At 40.2% G+C, this 16,584-nt stretch overlaps 2 protein-coding genes across 2 annotated transcripts in view; both read right to left on the bottom strand.

Annotated features, from left to right (window-relative positions):
• Positions 1 to 7,395, bottom strand: part of slc16a10 (solute carrier family 16 member 10) — a 30,957-nt gene extending 23,562 nt beyond the window's left edge. Inside the window, exon 1 of the mRNA XM_031581196.2 lies at positions 6,764 to 7,395. Within this exon, the coding sequence (XP_031437056.1) occupies positions 6,764 to 7,097 (334 nt within the window). The 5' untranslated portion in view covers positions 7,098 to 7,395. The remainder of the gene's footprint in view (positions 1 to 6,763) is intronic.
• Positions 7,396 to 8,751: 1,356 nt separating this feature from the next.
• On the bottom strand, positions 8,752 to 16,130 carry rpf2 (ribosome production factor 2 homolog). Its single transcript, XM_012821378.3, has 10 exons — positions 15,988 to 16,130; positions 15,469 to 15,601; positions 15,308 to 15,345; positions 15,133 to 15,172; positions 14,898 to 14,979; positions 14,441 to 14,517; positions 14,222 to 14,321; positions 14,012 to 14,114; positions 10,245 to 10,389; positions 8,752 to 9,218 (listed from the first exon to the last, which is right to left on the bottom strand). The coding sequence occupies exons 1-10, from the start codon at positions 16,008 to 16,010 to the stop codon at positions 8,991 to 8,993; spliced, it is 969 nt and encodes a 322-aa protein (XP_012676832.1). The 5' UTR covers positions 16,011 to 16,130; the 3' UTR covers positions 8,752 to 8,990.
• Between the last annotated feature and the right edge of the window lie 454 nt (positions 16,131 to 16,584).

The following is a 16,584-nucleotide window of genomic DNA, read 5'->3' as shown; positions in this document are numbered from 1 at the left end:
TCAAAGAATCATTTCACCATTTGGTGACTTTATATCATTTCAATACCTGTATACTCTCATTAAGTGTTCTCCTCATATCTTGTTAGTAACTACTTACAGGCCTCCAAAGCTCAGTTTTTCTGGATAAATTAAGCAAACTGTTGTAAGTAATTTGTACAGAGTTTGACTGTTTTATTATATCAGGGGATTTCAAGTTGCATGTAGATAGTCCAGGAAACAGCTAAAGAACAGAAGCTAAATGCACTACTTGATTCCTTCAGCCCTAACACTGCATGGGGCCAACTCAGTCTCTTGGTCATACCCTGGACCTTGTCATCACAAAGGGTCTCAATATCCCTACAACCGTCAAGGACCTAGCCTCATCTGATCATTTCTGTGTGTTCTTTGATGCATGTATGTCCCCACACATTATGATCAGATCTATGACTATAAGAAAGAGGGTCATAAATCATCACAAGCACACATGGTAAATATTATGGATGATATTATTCAAGTGAACGTTAATATAGTCACTGACAAACAGACAGCACCATGGAAACTAAATCCAAGGAAGGACAATATACACATTTCAGAACCACTATGAAATCCATAAAGAGATACTCTGCACATAATGCTGAAATATGCAAAGTAAGACAGTCTTTCTTCTCCAACATCATCAGTGGAAATATAAACAATACTCGTGTGTTAATCGCAACAGTCAAGAAGTTGACTAACCCCCCTCCAAAGTTAGCACCTGAACTCCTCTCTGCTAATACATGCAACGAGAGATCCATTCAGGCAGAACGTATCCTCTCAATAACTAACCACTCAACATTTGGAATCACCAGCAACAAAGAGAGGGGAACTCAACTTGACCTCCGAATATAGTTTGATAGAAAATGAAAAATACAGAATCTCAATGTCAAATGGCTATTTTTTTTTCACTTTCAGTGAGGTTTCTGTGCCAATAACAAAACTAAAACAGCTGTTATTAAAGATTGAAATGGCATTCGCCTCAATACCAATACAGGCAAAACATCAGCCCAAATGTTAATGGACCTAAGTGCAGCCTTTGACACTGTTGATCATACTAGATTACTACACAGACTGGGATATTGGGTTGGATTTTCAGGTAAGGTTATCAAGAGGCTCATATCATACAAGACAGAAACTTCTTTGTTGCCATTGGAAACTATACCAGCACCAACATTCTTGACCTATGGTGTCCCCCAAGGGTCGATCCTGGGGCCTGTATACGCTCTCACTAAAACAAATCATTAAAGACAATAAGATCTCCTATCATAGCTATGCTGATGGCATCCAAATTCACGTAGCCCTCTCATCTAATGACTATGGTCCCCTAGAATCTCTTTGTCAATGCATTGACCAAAAAACAAAAGGTTGGTTGTTCTTTTAGCTCCATTTTTTATATTTAGTTTTTCTATGTTCTTTTAACTGATATAATACACTTTATCTTCTTTAATCTTTTATGCTTCTATATTCTGTTATCTGCTTATTTGTGAAGTACTTTGATTTACCAATGTGTATGAATTGTGCTATACAAATAAACTTGCCTTGCCAATGCTTTTTTAGCCTTCCAAGTCTCATAGAAGGCCTTCTCTGCTATTGGTTTGCATATCTGTCAGTTACCCCTTCGGGGCATGGGCTGATGTTGACGGTATGAATCGGAAAGCCAACTGATTGGTGTGTAAGGCTATGCCGTTTTCCCCACATGCAGCTGTGAGTTCCCATGTTTACTCTCTCCTTTATCTCCCAACAACCTTCACCCGAACTCAGTGTCCAGCTAACATGAGACAGAGATCAAATGCTCTGTTAACCATTAATAGCTGTCGACTTTGGGGTTATCAACTATTTTCTGAACAGCGGCGATTCACTTTTTTGTTAACAGAAATCCACCATGGATAAATATTGTCAGATCTGTGACTGAGGTGAAAGGAGAATGTACTTACACGTAGATAAAATGTTGATGACATGTAAAACATTGGCTGAAATCAGTAAATCATGCCATAGGTCTAAATCTTGTTTAAGGTTTCCTAAAAAACTGTTTTCTAGAAGATTCTATACTAAAAAGTGGCAGGCTAATGTTTGCTTTTCATTTTGTAAGTGGTTCCTCTAAGTGGTTTATAATGACTGAGGCAGGACCCCACCCGGTGCCCCACATGGGGTCTGTGGTGTCTACATTGAAAGTGGCACCATGTCATAGTACGAACACAAAAGCCTAACAAATAAGGCTGTGTTGCTCCCTCAACGTTGAGTTGTCAAAACCTGTCTTGGTCTGCATGGCTCATTCACTCTCTCAAGTGTAAATGATTAAAAGTCAGAGGAATAGTTTTGGGTTGGGGCATATTCAAAGTGCTGAGTTGTTAATGTATAAAAAAACTACGTGCATACATTCATGACTATGCAATTTCACTTGCGTCATCACCTTTGTCCACTTCTGTAATTGTACACATAAGGCCTCTGCTTCAGCCTTTGTGGCAGCATGTGAGCTGTATGATGGCATTCCAGCATATCTGACAAAGTCTTTCTTTACTTAAATTCATTAGTGAGGGCTTAAATCTTTAAGATTTTGAAATGGCCAGAAAATGGCTCGACCTTGATGAAAACTACAATGTGGTTTAAGTGGTACGCACATACAAATATCGATGGAAAAATGACCACTGAAACTGTTCTGACATTATTCACCAAATGTAGTTGGACCTAGGGTCCCCAGAATAGCCCCTTCTGGCATTCCATAAAAGGACCAAAACCCGGTGCGGCTCCAGCTGTTTGAAGCCTCTCCGCAGGGTGGAGGCAAGGGCCTGGGTGTGTTCTCACTTGAGCACCACCCCAAAGGTTCATGTTGTGATTGGTCAGTAAAACGTTTGGCCAGCAGGCCTATCTATCTCACTGCTGGCATGGACACAGGCACGAGCTGTACCTTTGGATAGGGGAGGAAGAACCTCAGTTAACACACAAAAGAGGATCATCATTGCAAGAAACGGATTGGGGTTCAAAAATACACCCTAGTGTTGTTACTCAAAACAATCACCAGAGTGTCCGATATATACTGTATGCCACTATTGATTTGGTTATAGAACAAAGTCCTTTTCCATTCAGAAAGTGCTCGTTGTAGTTGTGTCAGATGACCGAATCCAGTGACACAGGCAGCTACTGAGATCTAATGACAGAATACTTGGTTACAAAATGTATAGAAAAATGTATATATTAACTTAAAACTAGATGACATCTCCATTTTCTTTCATGCTTCAAAATTGCTGCCTACATAGTCCTAAACCCTTTCCCACCTAACGCCTTTTGCTGTCTTCACATAGCCTTTAGCACTGGATTAGCTTATAATAATTTGTTTATCCTTCTCACTGAGCAGGCTGAATAGGTTTCTAGAGGCTTTCACTCTGCTCTCGCCGGGAGGTCCAAGCCTGAATCACTGTAGAGCCCCCATGTAAGGGGGAGGAGGTTGTAAGCGTCCACCCTGACCAACTGGATTAAATGAAGACCTCTGGTAAATGGCATGATAAGCACACAATGGTGACAGTCAGATTTGACATCCCCACCCCTAATTATGTTCTGAATAATATCAAATGACTGTTAGCAAGACATAAATACAGAGACAAAGGCATTTTGGTCACATTGTGTTTTAAGTTTTAGGCATGTTTAAAACTGAAGAGAAACACCAGTAGCTGCAGTGATGGTCTCACTGAAGGAGATGACCAGGAGAGTGCGAGTCTGTTGCTGATTAGGCGTGATCTGTAGCGTCTTGATTAAACAGGGTTGTGCTCTTAAGTGACATGTGCATGTCATAGTTTAAAAAAAATATATTTTAAACACCCTTTATTAACAGACTGTGCTCGGTAATCAAAATAGAAATTTCGCTGCTACTTGCGGAGGTAAAGCTAAAAACTGTCGAGGCCTTGCCACATTCTTATTTGATCGCACAGGTCCACACCTCAAAACTACCAAAGTCATGTTGGCACAGACCAACTTTTGCATCCTCCTAAAGTAACCGGTCAGTTGAGAATACTGCTGTAAGGGTGAGCAGCATGCAACATGTGCAGACTTATTTCTACATGACCAGCCAATCCAGCCGCTGAGCACATCTAACCCAATGTAACATACAGACAGAGAGGAAATAGCCTATCCTACTAAAGGATTCCATTTCAGTGTCTGATGTCTAGGTTAGACCACATGGCTACCCCTTTTCCCTGTCAGCCAGCCTCTCTCTCACACACACACACACACACACACACTACAGGAAACTCTGACCCAGGCTACTTAGCTGATTTCAAATGTATAAGGCATTTGTTTCTCTTGTAACAACCTTTTCAAAAGTCCAAAATTTTAGTTCATGAGCTTTCTTGGTTAATCTTAACACAATCATATTTGTCTAAAAACAAAGCCACTGTTAACATATAACACTGTTCCATTGAAGCCATCCATTTATTTAAACATATGGAATCTTTGGAAGACGAGGCAGTTTAGAAGCAGGTCATATTTCAACCAAACTGTGTCCAGCCACAGCCAGTTTCTAATCTATTTCAGCTACTCTGGATCACCAGGATATGATCACTGACATCCACCAAAAAGGATTGGTATGTATGGTATGGATGGATTTGGGCCTAAAGGGAAGGAACAGCCTTTAACCTTTAGAACTGTTTGTTTCCTGATGCTGTTATCACAGACAGTTTTAGGTGATGGGTTTACCATTATCATTGTCAGAGCAATTTACTGCAGATTAGATACTGTGGTCTTCCTGTGCCTGTCCTTGAGTGGCCACTACCATTTAAATCCATTCAGTGTTGTGAACAGTATTGAGCAGCCTAGTCAAACAGGGATATGGGTGATTAAGGCCCCCCCATCACCCTTAATCAATACTATCAGTGTTTCCTGTCTGCGAGATGCATAGAAACCAAACCAAACTATTTCAAAATTACCTGCAACAACTAATTGCAGAGTTTAGTGAAAGCTTAACACAATCCTTGTTTGTACCTTCAGAGAACAGATTTAAGATCACATACACACTAACCAGCGTCTCTAACAACTGCTTGTACTGAAAAATGTTATATCAGGGGTGTGAAGTTCCTGAGAACATCGAGCCCTTTTGTTAAGAGCTATCAATCCCAACCTACCCCACCCCATTCTACATCTATGTCTCATCTCAGAGCAAGCCTAAATGTCAGCAACAGGTGGCTGGAAACGTAACACAGGAAGCTGGTATATTCCTTGATGGCCAAGGCCAAGACAGGGGGGAAATACACAGACACAAAGCCTCCAATGTGTACTGACCACTCATCAGTTATCATCCTGTTCATGAACCTGTCATCACCAAGTCACATCCCAAGATCTGACAGTGACTTTTACTCTACAGTAATGATACTCTGTAATACCGACCTTGCAACTCATGCAAGTGGTGGAAAATTCAATTAATCAATAAGTCAATTCTAGTGACTTTCAGAGTGTGTGTTTTGCTATCCAAGCATATGCATCACTACTGAAAGTGGTATGAGTTAGGCTGGATGCCTTGGTGTTTACAAACAGCATAGCCTCACTTCTTGAAAGGACAAAAACAGAATGAGCACAGTATGGGGCTGAACGATTAATTGCATTTGCGATTTAATCGCGATATGATAGAACGCGATTTTCTAACCGCAATGTTCGCGATTAAAAAAAACGTGTTTTTTTTAAGATGGTACATTTTGCACACAGTGTTTAAAAAGTGCATGCCTAGTGTTTATACTTAAAATGACTTTTTTTAAATTACTTAAATGCACAGTGGCAAAGCCACCGATTTGTTGTTCTTGTTTCTGTAATGAGCAGTTAAATAAAAATGTAAAATGTGGGAAAGAATATTTTACACTAAATGTATCTAATATTGTGTTGGTCATATTTAAATCATTCATTACGTTTTGTTGGGAAAAAAAAGAGGATTAAAAAAAATCGCATATTAAATCGCAATCGCAATATTTTGGTAAAAAATCGCAATTAGATTATTTTCCCAAATCGTTCAGCCCTAGCACAGTATCAAATAGCTAATATTTACCTTTATATATTACTTGTTTTTAAAATATTTTTTTTGCGTACAAATTACTATAATCAACAACACTGCATGAATGTGCCCTCTTATAATAGCTGATTACTATTTTGATGAATGAACTAAGATAATATCTTATCTCTTAGATAATATCTTTAAGCAAGCTTTTGTAGTTTAAGGCAGTGTACAGCTGTGCCTGTTGTCAAACACATACATACAGTACATTGTATTGCTGCCATTGCCTTCATCATGCATTTCACATGCACTTCCTTGAGTATGACTTTTGCTAACGTTAGTTAGCAGACTGGCTGCCATATTTATATGAAAGCATTACAAATATGTGTCCATCTATCTTACCATTCATTTTAATGGAGTACGTAATTTGAAATTACCCATGATGCTGAAACAAACATATCAAGTTGTTTACATGGTCATGATGTGCAAAGCATAACCAAACTCTGAAGACCATTCACCATTTCATTCAGAGCCATAGGTGCTAAGTCAGATAGCTAACATTAAATCGAAACTTCTTTAGCCCACACGTGCGTAAGACTGACAAGATACAGTAGAGTGGTTATATCTAATGGTAAGTCATTGTGTGCTCTGTTAATACAAATTATATAAAATAACGAATACAATTAAAATAAAATGACTCTGACTTCGTTCATAGGGCATACTACAACTTAAGACTAACACTTTCCTACGACGCTGTGTACACACGGTGAGACAACTTACAAGTTTTGAATTGCAGGTCTTTGTCGTCCTCTGATCCGAACTCCTTCAGGAGATACACAAACAAGATACCAAAGGCGTTCTGGATACCGAATACTGATCCATTGCACCACATTGCCGCCAACATGACTATCCATCCCCATCCTCCCTCCGGTGGCTCAAACTCTTTCTCGGTTTCGGACACTTTCTCAGTGACCGCTTGTTTGCTGTCCCCATTCTCCTTCATCTCTGCAGGTACATTGAGGGGTTTTATCTCTGTCTTTCCTTCAGCCTCATCAACCACAATGTCTTTATTTGCGCCAGCTTCGTTATCGGTCATCTTCTGGCCTTCTGTCATGCCTTGATGGAGAGGAGAAAAAAAATCGTACGCTGTTGAAGAGTCAGATGGCGATGTCCTTATCGTTGATTTTCAGACCAGTGGAATCAGGCGACGATTTGTTACCTCAGCTGCTGTCGTTGCATGCAGCTGCAGAATTTGTCTCCTCTGCGCGTTAGCTCGGTATATTATCTGAATCTATAAGGAGCGTTAAACTGCCATTTCACAGGCTGATGCAATGATCCTACACATATTACAAGAATCACTCTGCCAAGAACCTCTTGTAATATCAGCATGGAGTGACAGTAGTGCAGTTCAGTATTAATAGATACCTCGAATGGGCGGGGCAAGAATACGCAGCAATCTGTCGCTGATTGGACGTGTGTCCATCCTACACTGTAGGGGCCAGTATTTAGGATGACCCACCGGTCTATTGAAAAAGCACACGACGTTGTAAGCATTCTAGTTGAATGACAGCTACGAACGATCAATTTAAAATGTGCCACTGTATGGCAGATGATTTTCAATCTCTAAAAGCTCAATTGGCATCATACTTTTTTATGTGGCATATTCTCCACTCCTCATTATGATTATATTCAGCACTGAGTCATTGATTTACCTGATTGATTCGAATAAGAAGGCACACAACTATGCCGAGCACAGTAGGCTTATAACATGTAAATGGCCGAAGGAAAGTAAAGGGCATTTTATGGGGCAAGAGAATATACACAAAATCCACAATTGCATTTAGAGTGCTGATCTCCCAAATAGGTTCCAATCATTTCTGCCACCTAGTGGTTTAAACAGGGAGCGAAAAGGAATATACGAAATGTGGTAACTGGTAAATGTGGTTACCTGTGGTAATGAGGTTTTTGCGCCTTAGCTAGTTACAGAAACGCTTACGATCAGTGCAATTTCGTATATATTTTATGAATACATTCTGAACATTACATTTTTTTTTTTAACATTTTCATTAGTTTTTCTACCAGACGTTCTCTTCTCTTTCTTAACAGAACTACAATCCTAAATATTTGAATGAAAATGGGCTTTAATGACCTGGTTAACTAATACTGCCTCCCATATTCTAGTAAATTGTGTGATCAAAGCCAATTGAGTGAGCCCATCATCAGACATATCTGCATACCATTATTTTGTTTCATCTTTGTCATGTCTGACAGGAATTGAGAGAAAATTACAGCAAAAAAAAAAAAAAAAAACAACCTTGAGCAAATATGTGACAACTTGCGAAAATTAATTTTAGAAATACATCAAGCTGTTTATTATTTTGCCAGAACAGATTATTGGATATTAACAAACGAAAGACTGAAAGGGCTGTGAGGTTATTTTGGTTATTGACGATGGAGTGAATGATTGTGTCAATTTGATAGTCTTCAATAGCCATCAAACAATGCAAGGCAACAAAACAAAGACTCAAAGTAACAATCCAGTCAGTGGATTAGGGTCAACATTGCAATAAATGGTTCTATTGTCAGATGTCAGCCGAATCTGAAGCTCTTGGCAGTTAAAGATTGAATAGGAATCACTCTGCTATAACAGGATTAAATTGAGCTATAATAAAATAAGTAAAGATATTTTTGACTGTTTCCTGACAAGTTATCCATCCTGGCTAGCCTGATCCACCACACACAGACACCAAAGAACAAATACAGTATGGTCCCAATAAAATATTTATTGCAATACTGCATCAATAAGAACAGATACAATATTTGCATGACATTCTCACCAGCATTGGTCTTCACAAATGTACCTTCCACAGTTTGCCAGGCTTATACAGTAAAAAAAAAACTGAAAGACATGTGAGGTCAAAATAACCTCGCAGAACTCTACAACTTGCGTCCTCAACCAAAAGCAATCGCATCACCTTGATGTCAGAGTCTACTGGGACTTGCTCAGTCACTCATCTACTCTGAGTTTCTTTGGCGAGGTTGACTCCTCTGTGGCAGCAGTCTCTGTGGCAGCAGTCTCCGTGGCAGCAGTCTCCGTGGCGACATGCTGTCCTCTCCTCTTCCTTAGTCCCTTCATCTTCCTTGTCTGCAGTTTTTCCAGGTTCTGCTTCTGCATGTGCAGGCGACCAAACTTGGTGCCAAAGGCATCATGGGATATGTTCTTCTTCTTCTTGGGCTGTGAAAAAGGGTCGGCAAAGAGTATTGTGAATTAGTAGCCAGTTAAGCTTTTCGTCACCAAAAGCTATCAATAACATGGACTATTTGATTAATGTATTGCCTATGCAACCTGTTGTGGATACAGGCTTGCACTGGGCTTGAACCGGGCTTGAACCTGAAATGTAGGCTTTAAGTACTTGGTGAGGTACAACTAGGCTCCCATAATCTGGTAAGAGAGGTGTGAATCAAGCTCCTTGAGTGAACCTCCAACATGGAAGTCAGACGTGAAAGCAAGCAGACTAAAATCCATGGCTGCTAGTTTGTCCCTGCACAGGTCTGTGATGCACGCTTTTATGTTACACGTCATCAAAAAGCCTAAACAAGATATTTTGTACTTTCCTTAATATGTGCATATTTGACACGGGCGACAATATTGTGCACTTCATAGGGCAATGAGAAATCTCTGTACTGTTTAAGTCCGGCACAACATGACAGTTTGCTTGGCTTTGAGGATTACTTTGGTAGGCTCAGTTTCTCTAGACACCCATGAGGAATTCCATACACTTTTACACATCTAAATTTGTGTTTTCAATGCGGTGACCTTCTGTATGAGCAAGCTGTAATAATCTCCAACAACTTTAAATCAGACTAGATATCACTCTGGCTGAAGCCTTTTATTTCCCCTCACAAGAGGAACCCATCCTTACTCCAAGTTATCTAATGGTTGGGTCTGCCACAGTTGGCACGGTCCATTAACAAGTAAGGGGACATTACTGTTCACATAAGAGATATGGCTGTTCAATAACTGTTCTATAAATTACTGAAATAAGTTTTAAATGCATTCTTGGTTTAGTTCTCCAATATTACATTTCAGTAGCTTAATGAAACCATTCAATACATTATTTGCAATCTGTCCAGAGCCAGAAAAGGGCAAATCCCTTTAATCCACACCGGGGTATCTTCCAAACCCTTCAAAAACGTCTTCTTTCTAAAGAACCAACAGATAGTAATAGTTCTGTCTAATGTGACTTTGCTCATGGTCTACCTTGAGGGCTTTGGGCTGTCTGTGTGCAGTCTTGTACAGGTCATCAGATGCTAGATGAGTTCTTCTGAGGACAAAATCAAACGAAGGTCCAATCTCGTCCAATTCAATTCTTGGAGTCCGACACCCAGATTTTTTCAGCAAAACTCTGTTTAAAAAGAGAGTAAAAATGTGATTAGCTTCATTCATCTTGTTACCGTAATTTCCGGACTATTGAGCGCACCTGAATATAAGCCTCACCCACTGAATTTTTCAAAAATAATTATTTTTAACATAAATAAGCCGCACATGTCTATGAGCCGCAGGTGCCTACCGGTACATTGAAACAAATGAACTTTACACAGGCTAAAATTAATATCAAAAGTAATACAATAGTGATGCATATTATTAGTTTTGCCAGTTACGATAAGTGCACTGTTGCTTTAAGATAGCACAGTTGCAAGAGTCAATCAGAAGCTAGAACGTTAGATTGAAGACAGAGAGATAGAAGAAAGACGCTAGTTTGAAACCAGTGAGCTAAAGAACTTGAAGACTGGATTTGTATTGTAGTAAACTTTTATTTTCTAAAGTGTTTTGAGTTGTGTTCTGTCTATGCCGGTAGACTGTGGTTATTTTGACATTAGTTAAGTTATTGAGAGATACTGAGAAATCGCGTGGAGCTAAGCATCCATGCGGCTGCATCCATGCTAGCATCCTAGCTCCACAAAGCCACCGTAACAGGTATCATAATCCATAAATTAGCCGCGTCATTGTTTAAGCCGCGAGGTTCAAAGCATGGGAAAAAAGTAGCGGCTTATAGTCCGGAAATTACGGTAGTCTAAATGAGCAGCTAAATTGTATTTCAAGAAACAATGAAGGCGAGCTCTAGAGTTAACACCTCCTAACATTCCAATGACAGATAACACCAAGTGCACCCCTGGCCTGGCTACACAAGGCCCTACTTTGAGTATTGTCCATTCTTGGTAATCCTTCAGAGAATATAAACACCTGAGGACTAGTAAACACACTAAGGATACCACATTTCTACAGACATCAGGCATTGTTCTACTTCACTGTCATTAACCTGAAAAACACTGTCATCTTCTGCCATGGCTAGCGTTAAGCCTCTTTGGTGTAAGCATGTTTGATGTCTGACTGCTTGTTTGTAAGTAAGTAAATGTGCCCAGTTTCACCCCCAAAATACACAAGTTCATAAGACCGTTCCTCAATTTGACCCCCACTCTTAGTTTCAATAGCGCCAGGCCAGAGCCATCAGGCTTGGCTCCAGGGCTTTTGTCTATGTTGAGAGCCATCACATGGTTCCTGGCTTTTGTGTGTCCTGGAACCAGAGCTATTAGAATCTGATTATTGGCTTTTGTCTACAGCCACGACAAGATGGTTGAAGCCAAACATATTAGCATCTGTATGGCCCTACCTGGCTATAGCCCTTGGTCAAGCACAGCCCTTACTTTGACCTCGAGACACACCCACCCCCTCGCCTACATTCTATGTATGTTAACTCTACATTCTAAGAACTGTACATTTCTGTAATGTAAAAATACTTTCCTCGCAGAAGAAGACGTTCCTCGTGGCATGCAACCGTGCTGTGCCGAGGTAACTGTGGCTAGTGTCGGAATAAACATATTCTTTCACTAAGCCGTCTTCCACAAATCTCTTACTCTGAACGGCCTAACTTGAAACTAAGGAACTGGGCCTTGGCGTTTTCATCAGGCAATTCGCCGAAGAACAGCATACTCTTTCATTACCATATACATAAGAACTGGACAAACATGTCAATGTATGAACACATATCAAGGAGGACACTGCATGTCAGTACCAGGACTGAAGGCGGATGTAGCAGATAAAACAAACAAACAAACAAACAAACAAACAAACAAACATGTGAATCACAAAGCTGCATGATCACAGATGACTAGTAAAAATACTAACTGCTGTGGCACCAATTCAGTTTCTCAGTTTGTTCAGTAATCAATTAGAGCTGTTCATAAATACTGCCAGAACTCCTCTTCTTGAAAGAATATCTTAGAGGGACATATTCTGACATGCATGCAGTGCTAAAGACAAACTAGAATGGTATGAGTTTTTGGTATTCTACGCTGTTCTTTTGTTAACTCTATAGCCTCTTGAAATGTTACCCCCAGGATGCTGCGCTCGTCCAATGAGCGCCGTTTAGCACTGCCGTCTGTGCAAGTACGGCAATCTAGACTATTCTCATTTGTCGTTCCACATTGGCAGAACGAGCTTCCTAGCACTACCAGAGCAGGGACGTCCCTCTCTACCTTTAAGAAGCTCTTGAAGACCCAACTCTTCAGAGAGCACCTCCCTTCATTACAGCAGTTACATTCCTGTACTTTTTTTCCCTCTTATGTAAAATAGTATTTATTGTTACACTAGGTCTCTATTGCTCGTAGCTTGACTGTTCTCTCCCTTGTACGTCGCTTTGGACAAAAGCGTCTGCTAAATGACTAGGTAGTCTACGCTGTTCTTTTGTTAAGTCTAAAGTCAGTCCCCCCAAAGCAAATTGACAAAACCCAGACATGGCCTGGCCCTTATCCATGTGGAATGGATGATAACTCCTTCAGCATTCCGTACTTTGTTCCAGATAAACTCCTGATTTGTTGTGACTCAGGAACCCGGAAGGCCATAATGACCAAACATTAGTATTCATTAGTAGAGGTTTAAATCACCCACTACATTTTCCCATTCCAGTACACTGCAGGGAGGAAAAAAGATTCACTTGTAAAAAGCAGGAAAAGCACATTTGTCACCTAGTGTGATAAACTGAAGAGTTGACATTGCAAGTAGAGTCTGACCAAAACAAAACTGTATTATAAACACATCATAAATGCTGATTAACATCTGGTTACGTTTGTCTTAACAATTTGATTAACTGTTTTACAGCCAGATTTTAGGGCCACTTTGTAGTGTGGTCATAGTGTGGAGACGCTCTACTCTTGCATGTGAAATACCACCTACAGGGTCAGATCAAACCTGATCAATCCACTACGCTCTCAGTCCAAACACAGTGAAATAACCACCCAGAAGTGTTTGGTGCGTCAGCAGCATCTCAGCCTCCCATTTACAGAGTATGCAGGACAGGCTCAAAGCGTAAAGGGACAACAGGAGAGGAGTGTGTGGGAATGAACAGGACTTGAGAGGGAATTGTTAATGCAACTCATGCCCAATGAACACTTTCAGCAGCCATGAAAGGAGCCTTGAAAGTTATTTTCAGTTAATGCTGCGATGTGTTGCTAGTAGCATACATCACAACCACACCTGTAGCTTCTGGTTTCTCACGGAGGGCATGATATTATCAAACAAGGTTAACCATGTAACTTTGATTTAAATTATCAAAACAATATGTATTATCATTATTTATATAAGAACCAAATTAAACAATGTATGTCTTCCAGGACCCCCTGAACATGTCATCATACCTGCTACAACATTTGTCAAGTCATGTTTTTAACGATGTTTTCAATGGTACGTTGTTTACATCCAAATAGCAGGTACATTTGGGATCATTCAGCAATATTTTCTCCTCAGTTTTATATTGCCAAGTAGCAGGTTCTCACAGTAGCTAGCTAGCTGTTACGAAAAATAGATCTATGTGTGCAAAGTGTACGGACATCAAGACAAACACGGAGAGCCAAATATTCTATGTTAGGGCCCATGTTCCGTTGTCCCCCTTAAATAACAATCTGTGGGAAGCATCTGTTCAGGAAATGGTTACCTTGGCCAACTACTAAAAAGGGCAAGCGCACACATACTTGTAGCTACGCATGTAGATCTTCCCCTCAAGGGCTGTGAAGTGTAGCACATGCTCCAGGCCTGCCAGACGCACTGATGACACAGTGGGTCCCCTGAAGAAATCTATCACAACAGGGGAGACAAGAAATGAGGAGAGAAGAACTGAAAACCCTAAAATATCCCAGAGGTGGGTCAAAGCAGAACTAGAACTAGAATAGATACTGGCATACCGATCAAGACACTCTTCAGGCGTTTGTGCTCATTGTCGAAGTCAAAGGCCTCCCCGGCAAACACCAGCATAGGCTTGGTTCCTTCCGGACACTTGCTCATCTGCTCATCAAAAAATGCATCAGAGTGCATTTTGTTTAAGTATAGACATATCTCCTATGTGAGTAATGGTTCATGTGAATAAATGAGACAGAAAGCAGGGGAAAGAAATGAACTCTTACCTTGATATCTTTCAGAGAGGTAAACTTCTCAATACCTAACTCTATCATGTCCAGCACATGATAATCAAACAAGCGTCCTGTAATGAACATAAAGAACATGAATACGAATTCTCTTCTTGGCTGGAGTGTAAGGTGCATGTTGTCTGTGGCTGGAGTGTAAGGTGCATGTTGTCTGTGGCTGGAGTGTAAGGTGCATGTTGTCTGTGGCTGGAGTGTTAGGTCTGTGGCTGGAGTGTTAGGTCTGTGGCTGGAGTGTAAGGTGCATGTTGTCTGTGGCTGGAGTGTTAGGTCTGTGGCTGGAGTGTAAGGTGCATGTTGTCTGTGGCTGGAGTGTAAGGTGCATGTTGTCTGTGGCTGGAGTGTAAGGTGCATGTTGTCTGTGGCTGGAGTGTAAGGTGCATGTTGTCTGTGGCTGGAGTGTAAGGTGCATGTTGTCTATGGCAACTCGAAGGCTTACCAAATATGAGGTTGTTTGGCCTTTTCTTATTATGAGATCCAAACAAAAACAATGAACAATCCGATTTTTTTGAGAAGAATTCCTATGAGGACAAAACAACAATTAGTCTATAACAGCTCAGTAAAAAAAAGTCTGACAACAAACTAGTTTGCAAGATGAACGGTGGCATGAGAACGATGTAGTCTGAATATGCAGTACAACTAACAGTCATTTTCTCTGCTTCCTGTCAACTCACCAAAGATGTCGAGTCTTCAAACGGTCTCATTATGTTCTTCCTATAATGCAAAAGACTAAATTCAATATTCAGATTGAGATAGCAAAACTAACTACTTACAAACAATCAATCACAATAAAGCAAGTTGTAACACCTTGTGTGTTGTATGTAAATAGCCTTCCATCATTTCACTTACTTTTTGTACAGCACTGCATTTGGTTTCTTCAAAGCATACTGCAAAATACATCAACCAAGTCATTGGACATATTTGAATCACACAAGGATAACGTTTAAATCGAGCAGAATGGATACAGGTGGGCTTGTTAACAGAGGACCTAAGCTCTTGCACCAACTCACAATATCCTTCAGTGCTTGGCTGACTGTGTCAGTTGTGTTCCCTCCTTTCATAATCATCGCATTCTTAACATTTTCCGTTAGTTTGGGTTCTCTGCCCTGAAGAAATCGTTTCGCCCGCTTTGTCTTCGGTTTCCTAAAGGAAAACGAGATTACACGTCATCTTATTTTATATTACATGTATCTTGTCAAGAGTTGAACTATAGAAAACACACCTTACCTAGATACATGTCTTGGCTAGCCAACTTAATATTGCTGGTCTATAACGGCTTAAAGCATTACAGGGCAAACGTCCAAATATGAACGTAGGCCATTTAATTCTAGCAAAGCAATTTCACTGCGATTTTGGCAGCGACATGAAAAAGACTTCAGAACTGTAAAACCAGCATTTCGCCATGAAAACGGCTAACATTAGCTTTCCATGTCGGTGCCACTTGGTTTTAGTTTCTCCAGCTCACAGTCAATATGAAGGTAACTGTGAAACGTCCACATAAATGGACACTTATGAAAAAGGTTACTTACACGATTCCGTCGGTGTACGTCATTTTATCTTCAAATATTCACCAAGAATTTCTGCCCGGATTTGTTTACACGTGAGTTACATGTGGGTCTGATGTGGTCAGTAAACCAGAAGCACTCCGGAAGTTGAGCAACCATGTGAATGGCAATATCCGGAATAGAAAAAAGTTTGATGCACTGCTGCCATCTACTGGTTTACAGCTATGCTGCTATCAAGTCTATGATCAGGTCTCTTTTGCTGGCGTGTATCTTTAGGGCTACCTTTACAGATTGTTTTATAGTCAAACCACCCAAATATTTGTATCAACCCAGTCATCAACATCCCCAAGCTATTTCACCTCTCACTATAAACTATAGGTATGAAGCTAATGACAAATTAAGGATAAGAAGATTAGACGAAAATCAATTAAGTTAATGGCCCCTATTAATGCACTAAAGGTAGTTGTTTGACCATTTATTCGTTTTGCATCCGGTCATTTCACATTGTCTGCTGCATTTGATGCTAATTCAAGGGAAATGTCCGACCTAAAACAAATCTTGCTTTATTTAATTATATCTCTGCAATTGACTATTTTTCCCTAAAGAGGGTGGTACAACTGT

This window comes from Clupea harengus, chromosome 15, assembly GCF_900700415.2.
Source record: "Clupea harengus chromosome 15, Ch_v2.0.2, whole genome shotgun sequence".
Classification (NCBI taxonomy): domain Eukaryota; kingdom Metazoa; phylum Chordata; class Actinopteri; order Clupeiformes; family Clupeidae; genus Clupea; species Clupea harengus.
The sequence above is the reverse complement of the archived record's forward strand: the minus strand, read 5'-3'. Positions and strand labels throughout refer to the sequence as shown.

What these genes read in the sequence shown, in the direction of transcription:
- rpf2 (XM_012821378.3), bottom strand. Translation starts at nt 16,010, where the DNA reads ATGACGTACACCGACGGAATCGT. An exon ending in GCCAAGCACTGAAGGATATT is followed by an intron (nt 15,346 to 15,468) that starts GTGAGTTGGTGC and finishes TGTATTTTGCAG; the next exon opens with TATGCTTTGAAGAAACCAAA. An exon ending in ATCTACATGCGTAGCTACAA is followed by an intron (nt 10,390 to 14,011) that starts GTATGTGTGCGC and finishes CTTTTTAAACAG; the next exon opens with AGTTTTGCTGAAAAAATCTG.